Source organism: Coffea arabica, chromosome 8c (assembly GCF_036785885.1).
Source record: "Coffea arabica cultivar ET-39 chromosome 8c, Coffea Arabica ET-39 HiFi, whole genome shotgun sequence".
In the NCBI taxonomy this organism is placed as follows: domain Eukaryota; kingdom Viridiplantae; phylum Streptophyta; class Magnoliopsida; order Gentianales; family Rubiaceae; genus Coffea; species Coffea arabica.
In genome coordinates this window covers 44,000,158-44,018,821 of record NC_092325.1, presented here as the reverse complement: position 1 = coordinate 44,018,821, position 18,664 = coordinate 44,000,158, and the positions used below count along the sequence as shown (strand labels likewise).

At 35.9% G+C, this 18,664-nt stretch overlaps 3 protein-coding genes across 3 annotated transcripts; 2 read left to right on the top strand and 1 right to left on the bottom strand.

Moving 5' to 3' along the window:
- The first annotated feature begins 1,600 nt into the window (after positions 1-1,600).
- On the top strand, positions 1,601-4,946 carry LOC113707003 (bifunctional UDP-glucose 4-epimerase and UDP-xylose 4-epimerase 1-like). The gene is made up of 9 exons (XM_027229152.2): positions 1,601-2,014; positions 2,425-2,474; positions 2,636-2,771; positions 3,200-3,301; positions 3,433-3,660; positions 3,774-3,855; positions 4,022-4,104; positions 4,246-4,337; positions 4,694-4,946. The coding sequence occupies exons 1-9, from the start codon at positions 1,817-1,819 to the stop codon at positions 4,776-4,778; spliced, it is 1,056 nt and encodes a 351-aa protein (XP_027084953.1). The 5' UTR covers positions 1,601-1,816; the 3' UTR covers positions 4,779-4,946.
- Positions 4,947-6,797: 1,851 nt separating this feature from the next.
- Positions 6,798-9,657, bottom strand: LOC113705528 (DEAD-box ATP-dependent RNA helicase 47A-like). Its single transcript, XM_027227405.2, has 2 exons — positions 9,526-9,657; positions 6,798-8,714 (listed from the first exon to the last, which is right to left on the bottom strand). The coding sequence occupies exon 2, from the start codon at positions 8,620-8,622 to the stop codon at positions 6,937-6,939; it is 1,686 nt and encodes a 561-aa protein (XP_027083206.1). The 5' UTR covers positions 8,623-8,714; positions 9,526-9,657; the 3' UTR covers positions 6,798-6,936.
- Positions 9,658-13,004: 3,347 nt separating this feature from the next.
- On the top strand, positions 13,005-15,248 carry LOC113705444 (heat stress transcription factor B-2b-like). Its single transcript, XM_027227295.2, has 3 exons — positions 13,005-13,218; positions 13,469-13,787; positions 13,896-15,248. The coding sequence occupies exons 2-3, from the start codon at positions 13,515-13,517 to the stop codon at positions 14,655-14,657; spliced, it is 1,035 nt and encodes a 344-aa protein (XP_027083096.1). The 5' UTR covers positions 13,005-13,218; positions 13,469-13,514; the 3' UTR covers positions 14,658-15,248.
- Positions 15,249-18,664: the final 3,416 nt, after the last annotated feature.

The window sequence follows — 18,664 nt, the reverse complement described above, 5'->3', positions numbered from 1 at the left end:
ACCACTCACTCCTAATTTTGAGAAAATTTAACTTTGACGCACAAAATTTTATCCTATACCAATGACCAATTTCTTTTTTCTAAAGCATATATGTACTATTTAGAAGTAATAAATTCATACCCTTTAAACATAAAGTAAATTTTATATACACTGTCAGTGTATACATATACATGAGCAAATTTAGAATTTCAAATTCAAATTTTGTATATGTGGTATATATCTAATGGTCATAGTGTATACACTGACAGCATATATAAAATTAATCCTTAAATATAATGAAAAATTTGTTCGACCATAAATGGAAATGCTTTAATCTTTCCAGGATTCGGTTCATACTTTTCTTAGTCGCAGTTTCAGAAGTTGGAGATGACATACGTTAAGAGTAAAGTTTATATATACTGACAGTGTATATACTATTATCATTGAATTCTTGACGTATGTGTAAAAAATTGACTTTCAAATTCCCTTTTTTTCGTTCTAATGGACAAGCACATGTTTTTTTTTTTTTTGGTTTATTTGCACTTAACATAAACTTGTTCACATTTACAAACTAATTATATCCACCTTTTTTTCCTCTAATGGACAAACACATGGGTTTTTTGGGTTAATTTGCACTTAACATAAATTTATTCACATTTACAAACTTATTCTATCCATCTAAGAGATGTTGACTACAAAGATTGGACCGATACTTCATCATATATTACTTGGAAATATTCTTGTTAGGATTGCCATATTGAATTTTTTAAAAATCTTTTGAGAATGTTTCTTCTACGCATTTTTCAACCACCTTTTTTCATACATAATATTTTAAAAAATATTATAATGATTTTTTTCGCCAAAAACTTTCTAGATTATGCAATCCAAACAACTCCTTTGGTTCGATGATAAAAATCGAATCATATTCCAGGATATCATAGAAGGATTTTAAATCTCTAATAGATATATATTACAAACTAAAAATTGTTTAGAATATGAATTTTCGCGAAAAAATTCTTTTGACATTTTTAATTACTTTTTTACCTTACATACATCACATCACACTTTCACATTATATATTTTAATAAAAACTCCAAAAACTTACCATCTAAACAATGCTTTATTTTTTAAAACTAATTAACTAGTTACCATGAGGTGTTAGCTAACACCCAAGATTACCCAAACTCGGATATAGGCATCATCCCATCAATTTCGGCTTGCAATAAATTCAAATTTTCCACAATTCCCTCTACAGACCAATAAAAAACCAAAGGTTCGGCAAGAAGGTAGGCATAGGAATTAGCCATCATTTGTGTAAATTCTCCGCATCTTAACTCCTAATCAGTTGTCAAGAAGCCATAGCTGTAGTTTATGCCCAACCCCTCCACTCATTCACAGCATCTGACATCAACATCCCGCCAACCCATCTAATCTGGGAACTTACGTGATATGAAAAACAAAACCCCTTTTGGAAATTGACTGAAAAGGATACAGCTTTCATCCGTTATCCATCCCACCGCTACAGCATCATCATGAGTCATGCTCATCTTTTTGTCCCTTCACGTTTTTCAACTAATACACTACTATATAGTATATATATACCTCTAAGTACTAGTCCTACATGCTTGCGTATCTTTCCCCATTAATTTCTGTGCCTTGGCTCATCTTTTTATCCGTTGCTTCGAACAGATATCTCAGTTTCTTCATACTATTTTTTTCCATTTCCATCGATTTCCCAGTATTATACTCTTGAACCCTTTTCAAGCCTCCCCATTTCAGACACTTTTTTGTTTTTCACAGGACAAGAAGGGTTCTTTTTTGCTTTACTTGTGAAAGAATGGCCGTGGGAGTGGAAGATAGGATTTTGGTGACAGGAGGGGCTGGTTTCATTGGAACTCATACTGTTCTGCAGCTATTGAAAGAAGGTTTTAAGGTTTCAATCATTGACAACCTCGATAACTCCGTCGAAGAGGCTGTTCTTCGAGTAAGAGAGTTAGCGGGACCCCAGTTGTCTAAAAATCTTGATTTCTATCTGGTATGCTTACTCTTCATGACCCATTCCATGTTTTTGTGTCTTGGGTTTCCTTTTTCTATCTTTAATCTTCTTTTCAAGAAGTGATGGATTTTTAATAGCACTGAACTGTATCTAGTTTGTATTTGAGCAAGCTTATGTCTTTTGTTTTATTATTAGTTCCTTATGTTTCGAGAAATGATGGAATTTTTAGTGTTGCATATATGTTCTTAAGTTTTTCTTTGAACAGGGTATTATCGGTTTCTTTATATGGGTTTTAAATTTTGCAGAATACTTGTTAGTCCTAACAATTGAAGAAAACTTTTTCTTTATCAAAGAAAATTTGGTTGTCCTTTTCTTTTCTTTTCTTTTTTTGGTGCTCGAAGTGAGGGGTGTTTAATCTTGAATCTTGGTCATGTTTTACGTGGTTGCAGGGTGATATTAGAAATAAGGAGGATTTGGAGGAGATATTTTCAAAAAACAAGTAGGTGAAATGTATATTTCATTTTGTGTATAAACGAAAGTAATTTGCTTGTTGCAATGAATTTGACACTTGTATTCCTTTTCACATTTGCTTTAATCTTCTGTTGCATATGCCTTTGTATATTATGATATAATTAGGGGTACATTGGTGTTTTTGATCAGGTTTAATGCTGTTATACACTTTGCTGGCCTGAAAGCTGTTGGGGAGAGTGTTGCTTATCCTATGCGCTATTTTGACAACAATTTGGCTGGATCAATCAATTTGTACATGACCATGGCAAAGTACAATTGCAAGAAGGTATGCTGTGTGTGCATTTGGTTTTCCCTTTTTTGTTCACATATTCCTTTACTTACAACTTAGACCGAAGAGATAGATGAGAAGGGGGAATAGGATGGTGCCTAGATGGAATTTTATGATTTTTTCAAAGCTATCATATTCTTTTTTTTTTGGGAGAATTTTAACAAGATATTTATTCTTGGAAATTTAATTTCAACATTCAGTATCCCCTGTTTGATGATGCATTTTAAATTGGGAGTTCTTTCTTGCGTCCTCACTTTAAAGGTAGCTTGCATGAATTGGTTTCTTTTTGTCGTATGAAATGAGGCATCAACTTAGTTCATTTGATATACTAGCATAGAAGATGCCTAGTGTCGCTTAATTTGCTTAATGTGTTTTAACAGTTGGTCTTTTGTTTATGTTATTAATCTGATTGTTTTTGTATGCAGTTGGTTTTCTCTTCATCTGCCACTGTATATGGCCAACCTGAAAAAATTCCATGTGTTGAAGATTTTGATTTGAAGGCTATGAATCCCTATGGCCGCACAAAGGTATTCTCATAGATCGCCTTATAGTTTGGTGATATAGTCGTCTGCTTAGAACTTCATGAAAGCAGTCTTCCTGTCTCTGGTTCAGAATGGCAGAAGTACTTATACTATTTGGTTTTCTGCCTGTACTCTAGCTATTCCTGGAAGAAATTGCTGGAGATATTCAAAAGGCAGATCCAGAATGGAAAATTATCTTGCTAAGATATTTCAACCCTGTTGGGGCTCATGAGAGTGGTAGGCTTGGAGAAGATCCTAAGGGTATCCCAAACAATCTCATGCCTTACATAGAACGAGTAGCTGTTGGTAGACTACCTGAGTTAAATGTTTATGGTCATGATTATCCCACACCTGATGGTAGTGCAGTAAGTGAACTCACCTGATATCATGATTTGGCACTTATCTTGCTCTAAAATAAACTTGCCTTTTATAAGGCTTAACGTTTTGTACAAAAGCTAAGTAGTTTCTTGGTTAGCAGATACGAGACTATATCCATGTGATGGATTTGGCAGATGGTCATGTTGCTGCCTTGCAGAAGCTTTTTCGAATGGATTTTAAAGGTCCGTAGATCCTTCTGTATATAAAGATTATTGCTGGATGCAATTAAAACTAATCACTGCTTTTTATGAGCCAATATGTAATAGTATTAATGTGATTTTAGAAGATGACCATTTTGAGATTTTGTTTCACTTTGTTTTACATTTTCTGATGAACATTGCATATTAGGTTGTCATGCTTACAACTTGGGGACTGGCCAAGGTACATCTGTCCTCGAAATGGTTGCTGCTTTCAAAAGAGCATCTGGAAAGGTGATCTCTCTCTCTCTCTCACGCGCACGCGCGCTCTCACTCGCACACAAATAACAGCTAACAGGCAAATGCAAGGCATGAATGCATATCTGGTAAATGTTCAAGCTGCTTCTGACTTTTGCACTACTTTATTTCCTTCAGGACATCCCCATCAAACTGTGTCCAAGAAGGCCAGGAGATGCCACTGCAGTTTATGCATCAACAGAGAAAGCTGAGAAACAGCTTGGTTGGAAGTAAGTTGCTTTGCACTATGTTGCATTACATTGGTGATGAAAACAACTAAGTCGTTCAAATTCTGATACACTTTCCTTCTCTCTGGCTGCGAGATTACCTCATTTCTTGTAGTTCCTCCTAGTTGCTTTGTATTTGTTTGAAAACTTGAATCTAAAAGGGAAAATGTTTACATCCCAGTTGCTAATTGTTGTACCATACGATGCTATAAGAATTTCAACAAGAATCTGATGTTTTTTCTTTTTCTTGGACAGACAGGCATTCGTGTTTGTTTAGTATTGTAATGATGCCTCCACCTTTCGGTTTATGCATATCATGCTACGCGAGTCTTTAACAGCTAATTGTAATTTCTCCTCAGGGCAAAGTACAACATAGATGATATGTGCAGCGATCAGTGGAAGTGGGCAAGCCTGAATCCATGGGGTTACGAGGGCAAGCCTTGACTCTTGATACCTCTTTATCCCAACTTTATCAGTAGTAGTTGTTCAATTCCTAGCATTGTGTTAATACTATGAATATTTGGAAGCAAAGTCAACTCAACCGTGATGGTCCTTCTGTTCATTGAACGAAGCAAAATCTACTCGAAAATCAACTCTGATTTCAGATCTCCACTCTGATCATTTTCTGGGCTTAATTCTGCAGTTACCTAAATTTAATTGTGTTGCTTATCTGTATATAAGTTAACACTGAACAATCACAGGAAAAATTGTCTCCTGCAGCGTTTAAGCACATGTTGTTATCAATATCAATTAATCCTTATTTATACCAAGTTACCAACCCTTTCTCTAAATTTTTTTTGGGATAATATTAGAAACCTCTCCTGAGGTTTCTCTTAATATCACGTAGCGCCTCTAAGGTATTAAAAATGTCACTTACCTTCATTATTTTTATTATTTGTGTGACAAAATTTTTAAAAATTTTAAACTGCCTTTTTGCTCATTTTTATTGAATAAAAATACTCATAAATCACTTTATTTATGCTAAGAAAAATCATCACCTAAAAAACAATTTTTAGTAGTACCATCACATCACAAAATTATAGTCCATAAAAATATAAATTTAGAAAATAAAAAAATATTTGTAAAGAAAAACATTAGCACCAATTTGACGCTCTATGCTCAAAATCGATTTATTATAAATCTTATATTTTTTTTTCCCAACTTTTTCTCAACTCATGGTCCAAACCTTTAAATTGTACTAATCGTTAAAAAAAATCAACTCAAAATAAACAAAGAAATCATACCCCATTCCATCACAATCACAAAAAAATAAAAGATAAATAAATTTTAATTTATTGTAATTTATAAATAAAAAATTGTATAGTCATCCAAAAAAAAGGAGAATATTGGAGAAAAGGGAAAGAGAAGAAAGTGACTTTTTTTTTTTTTTGAGCTCCATTTATTTGATATGTGCATTCTGTGTCAAATTGTAATTATTAGGGGAGGTCAGTGATTACTTTTAAACTTTTAAGGGTGTAAGTGATATTATGAGAAACCTCAATGAAGGTGTATGATATTTTCTTATTATTTTCAACCTTGTTTTTTAAAAGGGAAGCACTAATTAGTGAAGAAAAACAAAATGAAAGGATGAGAGTCAAAACTACACATCCCAGGGAAAAAGAATTAAAGACCTTAACCATTGGATGATATCTATCATCAAATGTTCATTTGCTTGTCTGTCGAACTTATTTCCGGTGTTAAGCCCCTATAAACTCATTGAAGAGTTGACGTGCATGTGGTCCTTCGTCTTGTAAGTTAGCTAACCACGCCATTTCCCAAAAATTCATGCAGCACGGCTGGATTGACAAACAATATAACACTAAACCAACTGCCATTAATCAGTACATGCGTGCAAACTACTGGGGTACAGAAATGATCAAAACTCTACTTACATAAGCATTTCCAAATGTAACTTGGGAATTAAAATCAACCAAAAGCCCCAGTACACAATTGTTTCCCCACATCGTCCTTATTGACCTTATTTTTGAACATATACAAAACCAAAATTGTGTCTTTAAGCGAAAGGAATCTCAACTTGTAAAAGGAACAGAGAGCAGAGAGAAGGAAATGAAAGAAAGCGGCAGTCTAGTGTTTTCTTGTGTGCACCGGTGGGGCGTGGCGAAAGTATCCACTCTTGCATCCAACTCTCCAGCACAGCCGCCTCTGCCAAAATCGCCATTCTCATATTCAGTTGCTTCGACGACTCAGAGATGGACGTCCACAGTCTCGTTCTCCAGGCGCTGGCCCTGCTTCTTTCTTTTGTCTCCGCTCTCTCACAGCCTGCTCCATCATCAAAGAAGAAGGAAAGCAAAGCAGACTCTAGCTATGATGATTACCGAGCATTTATGTACACAGGAATTCTAACAAGACTTCTATTTAGACACGTAAATGCTGAACAGTTATGTATGCATGTATGTCTGTATGTGAACTACCCAAAAGACGTTCTTTGAAACGAAAAATCAGTTAAGCCTTAATAACAGATTCAATTAAGTAGCCTTACAAAATACCTGCAACTTCTTGTCGAAAGAAACAAGCAAAAACAAAACCAAAACAATGTTGTCAATAATTCTCTTATAAGATATTTACTGAAAATTCTATTACTTCACTGCCTTACAGATTTTAGCATCTTTTCTTCTTCAGTAACAAGAAGTTTGCCCTCTGTAAAATCACAACCCTGAATGAGGATACCAAGTTGCTTCTGTAATTTCTTCACAACATATACTTCTGGATCTTCACATATGGAGACAACAGTACCCTTTCTGCCAAGTCGACCTGTTCGGCCAGCTCGATGTGCATAATGAACCGAGTCAGTGGGCAATTCCAGATTAACTACAAGATCACATTCTGGCACATCCAAACCCCTAGCTGAAAGCTCATTTGTTAGCAGTACTCTAACTTCCCCATCCTTAAACTTCTTTAGGATGGTTGATCTGGCCAGTTTGCTTAAATCTCCATGCAATTCTGCAGCTTTGATCCCTCGAGCTTTCAGCTTATAAACAGCATCTTTTAGCTGTTTAGTGTGATTCATAAAAGCTATGCTGGACTTAGCATCCAAAGCATGCACACATCTCCTCAACGCATCAACTTTGTGTTGTTTCCTAGTAACAAAGAAATAATGTTGAAGATTAGGTGGTAGGCTCTGAACTGCTGGCAGTTTCTGATAGTTTGAGCTTGAACTTGAGTTGGAAGTAGTCCCTGGAAAATTAATGGGTCCAGCGGAAGAGACAGATTCAAGTGTGGCAACACTTTTGGCTTGGACAAGGAGTGGATCATTTGCCCAGCTCCTAGCTGCCCTTATCACAGAAAATGGCACTGTAGCAGAGACCATGATTGTCTGACGCTCAGGCTGCCAACCCTGAGATCTATTAGAACCTTGTTGACCTGTACCAGATTGTCTTCCGACATGCTCTAAAATCCGATGCATATCCTCCCGAAAATTGAAAGCAAGGAGCTCATCAACTTCATCTAAGACCAGGTATCGACAGCTATGAGTGTGAAGCTTTCCAGCTGTGCTTATCTCTGCAATTCGTCCTGGTGTCCCAACTACAATGACCGGCTTGTTCTTTTTAAGGGCATCTTCTTGCCTTGATCTGTTCGCACCTCCTACAAGTTGCTGAACCAGTTTCTTGTCAGAAGGTCCTAATAGTTTCTCAACTTCTCTCACAATCTGCATCCCCAGCTCCCTGGAAGGAGCCACAATAACTGCTTCTATCTCTGATTTGATCTTAGGCTCATCAAAAGTTGAAGAATCTTCCTTCAGTGGGCCAATCCCAGATAAAATGGGCAGAAGATATGCCAATGTTTTCCCTGAACCAGTGTAAGACTGAATCACAACATCGCGACGCTTTAGAATTGTGGGAATTGCTGCAGCTTGAACATCAGTTGGGACCTTAAATCCTTCCTTCTCCAACCTGTCGACCAACAAAGGAGGAAGGCCAAGCTCAGAAAAAGATTGAGCAGCAAAAGGGGCTGCCGGAATGTCTGGACTCTTCTTAGCTGCAACCAACTTTTCTCTATTACTACCAACTTTCTTCCTCTTACTTTTTGGGAATTCTAGTGTAGAAACCCCATGCTGGAGTCTATTTTTCTCATTTCCAGTAGTTGTTTCAGTTTCACTCTTCAGTCCGAGACTTGTTAGCATAAGAGGTTCAGTCTCGTGACCAACCTTACTGAAAACTGGAAGACTTGTATGAAATGAAACTGACTTCTGAAGCCGAGAAAATATTCTTAATGACAGATAATTGCCAACAAGAAAGCATGACCTTGTTGCTGTTAAAGCTGGCATCATTCTAAGTCCCTCTCTAGCAAGCAAGGATGTAGTCAACTCATTACACTCAATCCAACTACAAAAGGAGTTCAAAGCCTTTCAATTGCCACCACCTAAAGAAGTAAGAACAGCTAAAAATCAGCCATCTAAACAGCAAAAAAATCAATGAAGCTACAAGCAAATTTATTAATGAAAGAAAACTCAATCTTAAACAGCAGAGATGCAGGGCTCAGAAGTCATGAATTAGCTAATCATTAACTCGCTGAAAACGCAGCATCAAAGTGAAAACATATCAATGCACCTAAAAACTTCACTCATATATCATTCAGCAATCTTCCCATTCTGTTCCTTTTCTTCAAAACAAATTTCTTGGAATGCAGAAGAACGGGAAGGAAGAAAGGGGAAGGCGATGGGAACCATAAGCAAGATTAGGAAAGACCTTAGGTGGGCTATGTTCAGTAGTCGCTACGTTTTTGTCTCTTTTCCAAAACCGGTAGACAAAAGCATCCAATTGATTAACGTTTCAAGTATGCTTAGCCAATAAGTTTCAATAGCTCAGTAAAACGAACCTTCAATGGCTTACTTCACGAAGTTTTTTCAGTCCAAAATTTGACTGAAACTACTCAACATAGACAAGTGAAGCTACAACTAAAAAGTTACAAAACTCTGATCTTTATAAACGCAGGGCACGAAATTCTGAATACAATGTTGCCTGAAGCCAAGCATAAATGATTGTGGCATTTGCCCAAACAGGTGGAGGACGACGCAGCAAAAATCATTTACCAAGACTGCACTTTGCATATAATAGTGCTAGCATTGAGCATCTCAATCCCACAAAAACTAGAACTTTTTGGGACTCCGGCGGGAATGCCGGGGGGGGGGGGGGGGGGAAGGAGAGGGTGGGTGGGGGAATCAGTAAAGTACCTCCTGTCCAAGTCGCCTCTAGTAGAAGTACATGGCACCGGGCGATGCTGCAGTTACAACTTACAAAGACGAAACGTTGTCAAGGGGCCTCAAGGCTAAAACGATCGCGCGCACGAGCAAGTGGTAACGAATTCAATTCTCTATTTTTAACATGTGTCCATGATATCTGAATATATTCGACTATTGCCCCATCGTGAAAATTGTCATGCATTCTCATCCAATTTTCGTTTGTTGACTGCTGGGGAGGCTTTTAAATAGTGTTATTTTTTGTTTTCTTTTAAATAGCCCAATTTTTACAATTTCAAGTGAAAACATTATGCTGTTGTCATCTCATTTATCATGTTATTGTTATCACATTTACAGGAAATGCACCTTCCTCAAACTCAATTGATTGAGTGATTTTGCATACGAGTTCATTTATTAATGAAAATTGAAATTCATAACATGCTTATTCAAAAAAAAAAAATAATAAAACTCAAAAGATAATTTATCTTTTATTTTTTTTAATTGCATATAGTTGTGTGCTATATAGAAAAACTCGTGCATCACTTATTCCGACATGAAAAAAGAAAATTCATTTTTGTTTGTTCAAGTTCACTCGCTTTTTAACAATTAGGTTTATTTTTTAAGTAGCTGTCAAAATAGCCAATTACAACTTTGAATACCATCGCACACCTAGTGTTGATGATATTGACGAGTAGGATAATCAAATCATAAAGATTCTAACTCCTTATTATTTTTTTTAATAGAATTTTGAATTTTTTTTAATTATTAAATATTCCTTAATACCTTTTGAATTTAAAATGTAAGAAGTGTCTATAAAGGAATTTGATTTGGAGTTTATTCATATGAGGGTAAAAAGAGATGAAACATCATTAGTCCAATTAAAAGTAAAAAAAATAAATAAATAACAATATTATAATCTTCAATTTGGTAATCCTAACTAAAATGATAAGCTATATAAAAAAATACAAAAGAAATAATACAGGTGGGGCTAAATGCATAGCTCCACGATCAAAATCCACACGTTGGTAACACGGTTATGGATTATTCGTTACAAAAGGCTTGGAATGGAAATTTGATTGATCACATTTGGAGAGTTAATACGTGCTTAAGCCTTGATTATTTTGCTTCTCAATCCCCAAGGAAAAAAAAAATTTAAAGGTGGCTCTAAATCTTCATAAGGCTTCCATAATACAAGCTAAACCCATCCAGTAAAGAAAAAGATTCTCATTTGGATTGTTATTTTCTTTTCTTTTTTTTTTAAATTATAATGAATCAATATATATGAAATAAAAGTAATTGAAAGATGCGTTTACTCAGAACCTAAAAATCATTTTGGAAAAAATAGTAATCCATACAAAGCGATTTATAACCAAGCTGATGAAAAAATCCATAGCATTTATGGGGCTTGATAGAAACTTTTTCAATAAAAAAGACTTTGTCTTTTTTTAGTGAAAATAGATGGTGCTAATTTGGATTTCAAATTTATATCACTGCGAATAGTCTCAAAATTTCTAACAAATTTTTTTGATTCACTTTGATGGCATCTTATTTAGTGGAGATAACATTTTTATCTCTTTTTATCATGTAAGGAGGTGAGAACTTTTTTAATTGTGTTAAGAAAATATTTTAACCTTTTTGGCACGTTGCACTTCATAGTTGAATGAAGTATAATTTTAGGAAACACTATCAAATCAATAATTAGGACGATGGTATCAAATAATTTCAATTAATTAAAATTTGTAATTGATTTTTTAAACATCTCTTGTCATATGAAAGACAAGTTTTTGGATTGAACTCCTGTGGAGTTTATTGTCATCTTAATGCTAGGAGTGTAGATTTAGATTGAGGAGTGTGGATTTAGCCCCATCCAAATAATATTCATTAGTAATAGATTTAAAAATCAATAGCATACTATTCCTGAAACCTAAATTATGAAATCACTAAATTTAAAAAAAAAAATTCATACTGGTCCTTTAAATTGGAAATTTTTATTTAGAATTTTATTTTTGGTAAAAAATTAAAAAAACTAATCTCACAAAAACAATAAAAAAAATAACGATATAGTTTAAGATGAATATATAATAACATTTGACCATAAATAATATCTACCAAATTTGTATATATATAATCTAAAGTTCACCCTAATTCAGCTTGAATAAGAATGTAAAATTCATTCAATAAGAATAATCCTGTGTATTATTTACTATTTTTTGCATTTTTATTATTTTCTTCATATGTAAATATGTAACACTACTATGTCATTTTTTATATTCTAAATATATTTCTTTTTTTTTTTATGATTACTAGGGGTATTGTAAGATATTATTAGTTTTTATTTATATTTTTCGATGCCAATACTTGCAGCCACTATGCTCCATTCTTGGTTTTATACAATTGTCATATTTTGGGAGGCAAAAAGTAAATATATTCTAAAAATATTAAACCAAATTGCAGGTTATGGATTCTTTTCCTTTTGCTTCAAAATTTATCTTGTGAACTGGAGGATGAGTATGGAATCAATTATAAACTTTTTCAAAAAGAGCTTGACACCATTCAATCTAAAATTATATAGCAAATAACTAAATCGAGTGATTTTATTTCGAAGATACAAATATAAATATATTTTAAAAGTGTAAAACTAACGGAAAGTTATAAGAATTTTTTCTTTTGCTTCAAATTTTAACTCTTTAATTTGAGGGTTAAAGTATAAATCCATGCATAACACGATTAGAATGCTAGTACTAATAAAGCTTGCCATGACATTTCTGATTTCGGACACGCAACTTCCCTTCCTCCAAGTAAAACCCATTGTATTGGAAAAATGAATCCTTGTTCCATCCATAGATTTTTTTTAGCGACCAAAATTTCAAATCATTAGTTTTACATCAATTGACATCAACTTATCTTCTGAATTAAATGATTTGATGCATGCAAGATAAAAAATTAATTGATAAATATATTTAGAAAAAATATAAAAAATCTTTAGGAAAAAAATTACATTTTAAACAAGGCTTTTAAAAAAAATATTCATCGAGAAGAAGAGAAAAGCCTACTAATATATACATATATATATATATGTATAAATGTGTGTGTATATATATAACTGAAAAATTTATAGAAGAAAGAGAATAATTCTTGAATATAACGGCGTGTGTGGGTTTTAATATTAATTTAAATTTAATAGTGTATACATTATTAATATATAAAAAATTAATTCATAAATAATGTTAAGAAAATTACGGAATTGACCAGAACTTTCTCGAAGGCTATTACTGAGTCAGTCACAAAAGCACGCTAATATCCCTCTCACAGCCTACCCTATACTAACCGGGTCCCACAATTACCCATTTTAATTTTCATTCCATCTCTTTTCTCTTTCTGGCTCCTGTCAAATTCCATCTCCAAGCCACCCCGCAACATCAAGGCCCAAAACAAACTCAATATTAATTATTTTGTTTCGTGTCTTTTCCTTCGCCTTTCTTCCGAACAGCTCCTCCAGAACCTTCTAGAAATAAAACACAGAAAAGGAAAAAAAGATCCAGAAAAAACAGCACAACCACCCTCCAACGCTTATCTTCTCTCTGATCTTTCACTCCGTCAAATGATTTCTGAGCTGCTGCCGTGGTTTTGGAGATTGCTTCTCGTTCAGAAACCTTAACGCTCTTGAATACTTCTCTATCTCTCCTTGTAAGATAAGATTCTTCCACCTTTTTTTTTTCCTTCATATATCTGTATATCTTCTAATTTTAAAATTTTTTATAGTTTGTCCCTTCTTTTTCCCTTTGTTTTGTAAAACAAAACTCACATCGTTATTGTTATGTTTATCATGTTCGTTTTTGCGATAAATCGTAGTACTAATAGGAGGTATTTTGATTTCGAGAATATATGTTAACTACTATTTTTTCCCTTCTATTTATTTTCTAACTTTGAATTTTAGGATTTGGATCTGTGAAATAAAGAATAATTAAGCAGTTCTGGATTCTATGGCTCCAATGCCGGTTGAACAGACCGGCGAATCTCCCACCGCAGGGGGGGGAGGAGGAGGAGGAGGCGAGTCTCAGAGGACTCTTCCGACGCCGTTCCTCACCAAAACTTATCAACTCGTGGATGATCCTTCCATTGACGAATTGATTTCGTGGAACGAAGACGGCACCACATTTATTGTTTGGCGTCCAGCTGAATTCGCCAGAGATTTGCTTCCCAAATATTTCAAACACAACAATTTTTCCAGCTTCGTTCGCCAACTCAATACTTACGTAAGCTACAATAACATGAATAATTTAATTTTTTCCTTATTACATTTTTAGGATTGGTATTTAATTAGTGCTTATTGCTTAATTTGATTATTGTTTATGATTTAATAGGGATTTAGAAAAGTGGTGCCTGATCGATGGGAGTTTGCAAATGATTGTTTTCGTAGAGGAGAAAAAGGATTACTAAGGGATATTCAACGCCGGAAAATCTCTCCGGCAGCTCCTTCGCCGGTGGTAGCAACACCTCCAGCTGCAGTTATTGCGAATGCACAGGCGGTTGTTACAGTGGCGGTTCCGCCGCCGATGAGAGTGGTATCTCCGGCGAATTCTGGTGACGAGCAGGTTGTATCCTCCAATTCTTCGCCAGCGGCAACTACTGTTCTGCCGACGGCGTGTACGACGACGCCAGAGATTCTAGAAGAGAACGAAAGGTTGAGAAAAGAAAACGCGCAGCTAAATCGAGAATTGAATCGGCTGCGGGGTTTGTGTGGCAATATTTATAATTTAATGTCAAATTACGCCGGGAATCAGGCGGAGACCAGCGGAGGAGAATTGCCGGAAGAAAGAGCTTTGGATTTGATGACGGGAAGACGGGTTACGGTGGAGATGGACGGAGGCGGCGCCGCGGGTGGTGGTGCAGTGAAGGCGGAGGAGGAGGAGTACGTGAGTCCGAGGCTCTTCGGGGTTTCACTTGGGGTAAAGCGCGTGAGAAGAAGCGATGACGAAGATAATGAGATACAAGGGAGGGATCACAAGGAGGCGGATGCATCGGAAGGGAAATCAGAGCCGTCTGATTGCAGAGTTGATAATCACCGTGATGATCAAGCGTGGTTAGATATTTCGATAAGGAGAAAATCGGAGGGCGAGAGTTGACTTGACTGTGTTCTGTTCTGTGGAGCATGCAGTTAATCGGGGTATGCTGTGGGGACCGCATAAGAACTACGACGAAGGAAAGAGAAAAGTAGGATATGGTCCTCGTGGATAACGAACACGTGTTGCGCAAAGGTTATTTTCTGAAGTTCTGGTCTTTTCTGGAACCTGGGGGAGCTGGCGTGGTAGGCCCCAACGTTTTCTTTAGATCCAAAAGGAAAGTAAAAGATAGGCTGGCAGCCAGGTAATTGAAACGGCTTGGGTCCACCGGAAAGCTGAAGAAAGTGGAAAATTTTTAGAAACTGAAAGGTCAAAGAGTCGAAGTTGGGCTTTGGAAACAATTTGTGGTGGATAAATTTTGGGCTCTGGAGATGTGGCGAAATGAATTTCAAGCCTTTCATTAAGAAGCTGGATTGGAGCCCAATTGCAGAATTCTTTCGAGTAGAATGAACAGATAAACATGGCTGGAGTTTCTGTTCAAGATTAAGAACTAATTACATGCTGAACAGAATATTTATTTTTCTTTTTTATTTTCAGGTCAGAAATGAGATACTGTGTACAACATGATGAAATGTGTATAGTTTGATTTTGGTAGTTCTACTCTATTTACTCGCAGTGGATCAGAGAATATTTAGTCGGGGAATTAGTGTAGATTTGTTTGAGAGATTGTGGGCCATGGAAATATCAAAATTGCATTCCTGGGGCTGGTGTCTGGAAAAAAAATTATGGACAATAGAGTGAAAGTGCTCTACGGAGTGAAAAATTCCCGGGGGCTGGTATCGAAATTCTTGACTTACTTCTGGTTTAACACGTACCATGATGGTTATGTGTATATTTGTTTCTTTTTTTTTTTGTGCAAGTAATAGTCGTCTTTATAGCTTGGATATGCTATATGGTTGATAACTTAATCATGGGTTGGGGATGGATGTGCTATTTGGTTGATAACTTAATGACAGGATTCTCGTTACGTAGCGTGGATATGCGATTGGATTTTTGCTCTAAGATGTACAGTAGTAAGAGATGTTGTTTGGATAGGTTAATCTGTAGATAGCTTAATTATCTTGGAAAGGGGAAAAATCAAGGTTCAACTCTTGTCTTTCATCAAATTTGTCACTTAATTGTGGCGGTTAGCCTGTCACCTTCAGGTGGCTTTCTTTGTCGGGTTTCCCCTCCACCTCTCCTTGGATTAGATTAAAATGGGTTATACAATTGTTATCGTTGCGACAAAAAAAAAAAAAAAAAAGAAGATATTTAGAGTCACTTTCAGCTTGCAATAAACCATTCCAGCCTGTTTAGTTTTAGAGATTGAAATTTTGGATTTTTCATTACTCCATTCGTGTGAATAAGAGTTACAGAAAGTACAAAAATCATGGATCGTTGGTATGGTGCACAATCCTCTGGTTACATCTTCATGCCCAAAAACGATGGGGGCGTTATTGCCATTCCATGAAGTCAATGAATCGATTTTATTGCCATTCCATCAGGTCTGTAGATAAAGATGCTTTATCTATTTTAAAGCATCTTTTTGTAGTCTTTATCCTTTTATTTAAGTGAACTTTAGTTACGATTCAAAGAAGTTTGTTTGTTTGTTTTTTTTTTTAAAATAAGATTCCATGATGATTCGAACCCGTTATCTTTCGATTATGAGTGATACGTGTAACTAACTAGAGCATGTTTTGATATAAAGAAGTTAACTTTCCATGTTTGGTTATATCCTGGGATGGGATAGTAAAGTAGGCAGAAAAATGAGTCAATGTATGACTCATAACCATGTCACTGATGATTAAATCTTTAATCCAAAGACATGCTCACTCATGTCTTTTTTTTTTTTATTTTCTTTTTCGTGTTTATAATATTATCTTTCATAAGGATTTTTTTAATGAGAGTTTATTCTGTCTTAGAAATTTCTAATGAGAGTTTTTTTTTTATTTAATTATTCTCCTAAGGATTCTTGGTAAGAGCTTTCTATAGCTCTTGTATTTCTTTTATTAAATCTATTGTTTTTCTGTCATATTTACCATTGGGAATTAAAACAGTTAATTTGCAATCTCGTAGGCATAAGTATGCCCAGGTCTTTATACATATAAGTAAATTTTTTTTTAGTATTTTTGGAGTTTCACGGTTTAATTTTTTTTATTAAATTTTCAGAATTTTAGCATGCAGTATTTATCGTTCAAATCTGTTCATAACTATGTATAGTCGTGACTGATATAATTTCCCCCATTAATGTAGATTTAATAAAATAATGATATTTTTGTCTAAAAAAAAAAGAACTTTTAGAGGGCTACATTATTGCTATAGTGGAGCTGGTTAGACAAATATTAGTATATCTAATTTGGAACGCCTGATTCCACGAAGGAATGTACCTCTAGTCACGTACGTAGAACGAGTCAACTTGAGAATTTTCGGCTGAGTAACAACAAAATCTAATAATTGTTGTAACAGCTTCTTAATGGCAAATTATCATCAAGAGGGCCGATTATGAGTATGACACATTGCCAATTTGCCCCACCACAGTCCATATATGATCATGTAGCTGTTGTCCTCTGAGCAACGTCCATCCCTTTTTTTCCACAAAGGAAGCTGCAGCGAGAGAGCAGCACCAGAAAGAAACTCCCTGGAACACTCTTACTTACCCCAAGTCTTTAACTCGTTCGTATATCTAGTTGCGCATCAATGCAGAAGTTCGATCACTCACTGCATACACCGACATGCAATCGATTGGATTGTGCAAATTTTCCTGATGAATCAGCGTTCAATGTTGGAGATCACTGTAATATCAGCTCAAGGCCTTAGAGCCTCCTCCTCTTCAACTCTCTTCCCTCCCCGCCGTCTTCGGCCTTTTGCAACCATTACCACAACCCCACCTTTCGCATTTAGACCACCAGCAGCAGCTGCGAACATGAGTTGTAAGAAACTAAGCACAGTTTGCCGGACAAAAGTGGATGATAAAGGAGGTGTAAACCCTACATGGGGTGAAAAGTTTCAGCTACCCCTTGATGCTCACTTCTCCTGCATGTGCCTCCAGTTATACACCAAGAAGAAGAACTTCTTCTTTACAGGCTATACTCATCTAGGGTGGTGTCAAATTCCGGTGACTGATATCCTAGATGGGCTTTTGCCGGCAGGATCCCTCCGCCACTTGGCTTACCAGCTACGGGCTAGAGATGGTTCAAGAGGTCACGGGATAGTCAATGTTGCTGTGAAGTTGGAAAGTACAGTTCCACTTCCAATGGCACATCCTCAATGGTCTTCCACATGCAGCAATACACAGTACTGGCCTGAGATGAATGCGTCTCGGATGGTCGTGGGCATCCCCGTGGAGTGTGTTTCCAGTTCCACTTCTGACAGTCTGACTGAGCCATAAGCCACATATGGAGTACAGTACATTTGATAAGTGTAATCGTGTGTATTTCCTTTTCCAACCTGTACTACTGTGGTGACTGGTGGTAAAGTGGTGATGCTAGCTAGCTTCACGAACCAGCCAGGCTGGTATGGAGGGATTTGTACATCGCCCCTCCCCCTTCCCTGTTACCCTACATCTCGTTCTACCTTGTAACAAAGAAACAGAAACCCAACGAGGAGAATTTGAGAAGGCAAGAAGGTAGAAAAAGAAATGAAAAAGCATATCGTGATGTGGCTGCTTTATTACGAGTTAGAAAGATAAAAGAAAAGGCTTTATAGCTGATGCCTGACGAGCGATGGCTAATCTTACTTTGGATGGTTCTAGGAATAAGAGCTGCAAATGATCAAACATAATATCCAAACCGCATAATTTTTCCTATACAAGAATATTTTAATTTCATTTTTCTTTTTTGGCCTTGCATGATAATAATATGTAATTTCGTTTTATACCGTAAGGGAATGACTTTTTTAATTTGCAATTCTAATAGGAAAAATCATTTGTTGCTGCGGTAATTATTGCGTGAGATACTGAGACAATGGAGCTGTTACGTACAATCAACAATCTTCACAAGACATGCTAATACTTTTGGTCTATTGAAAATGCT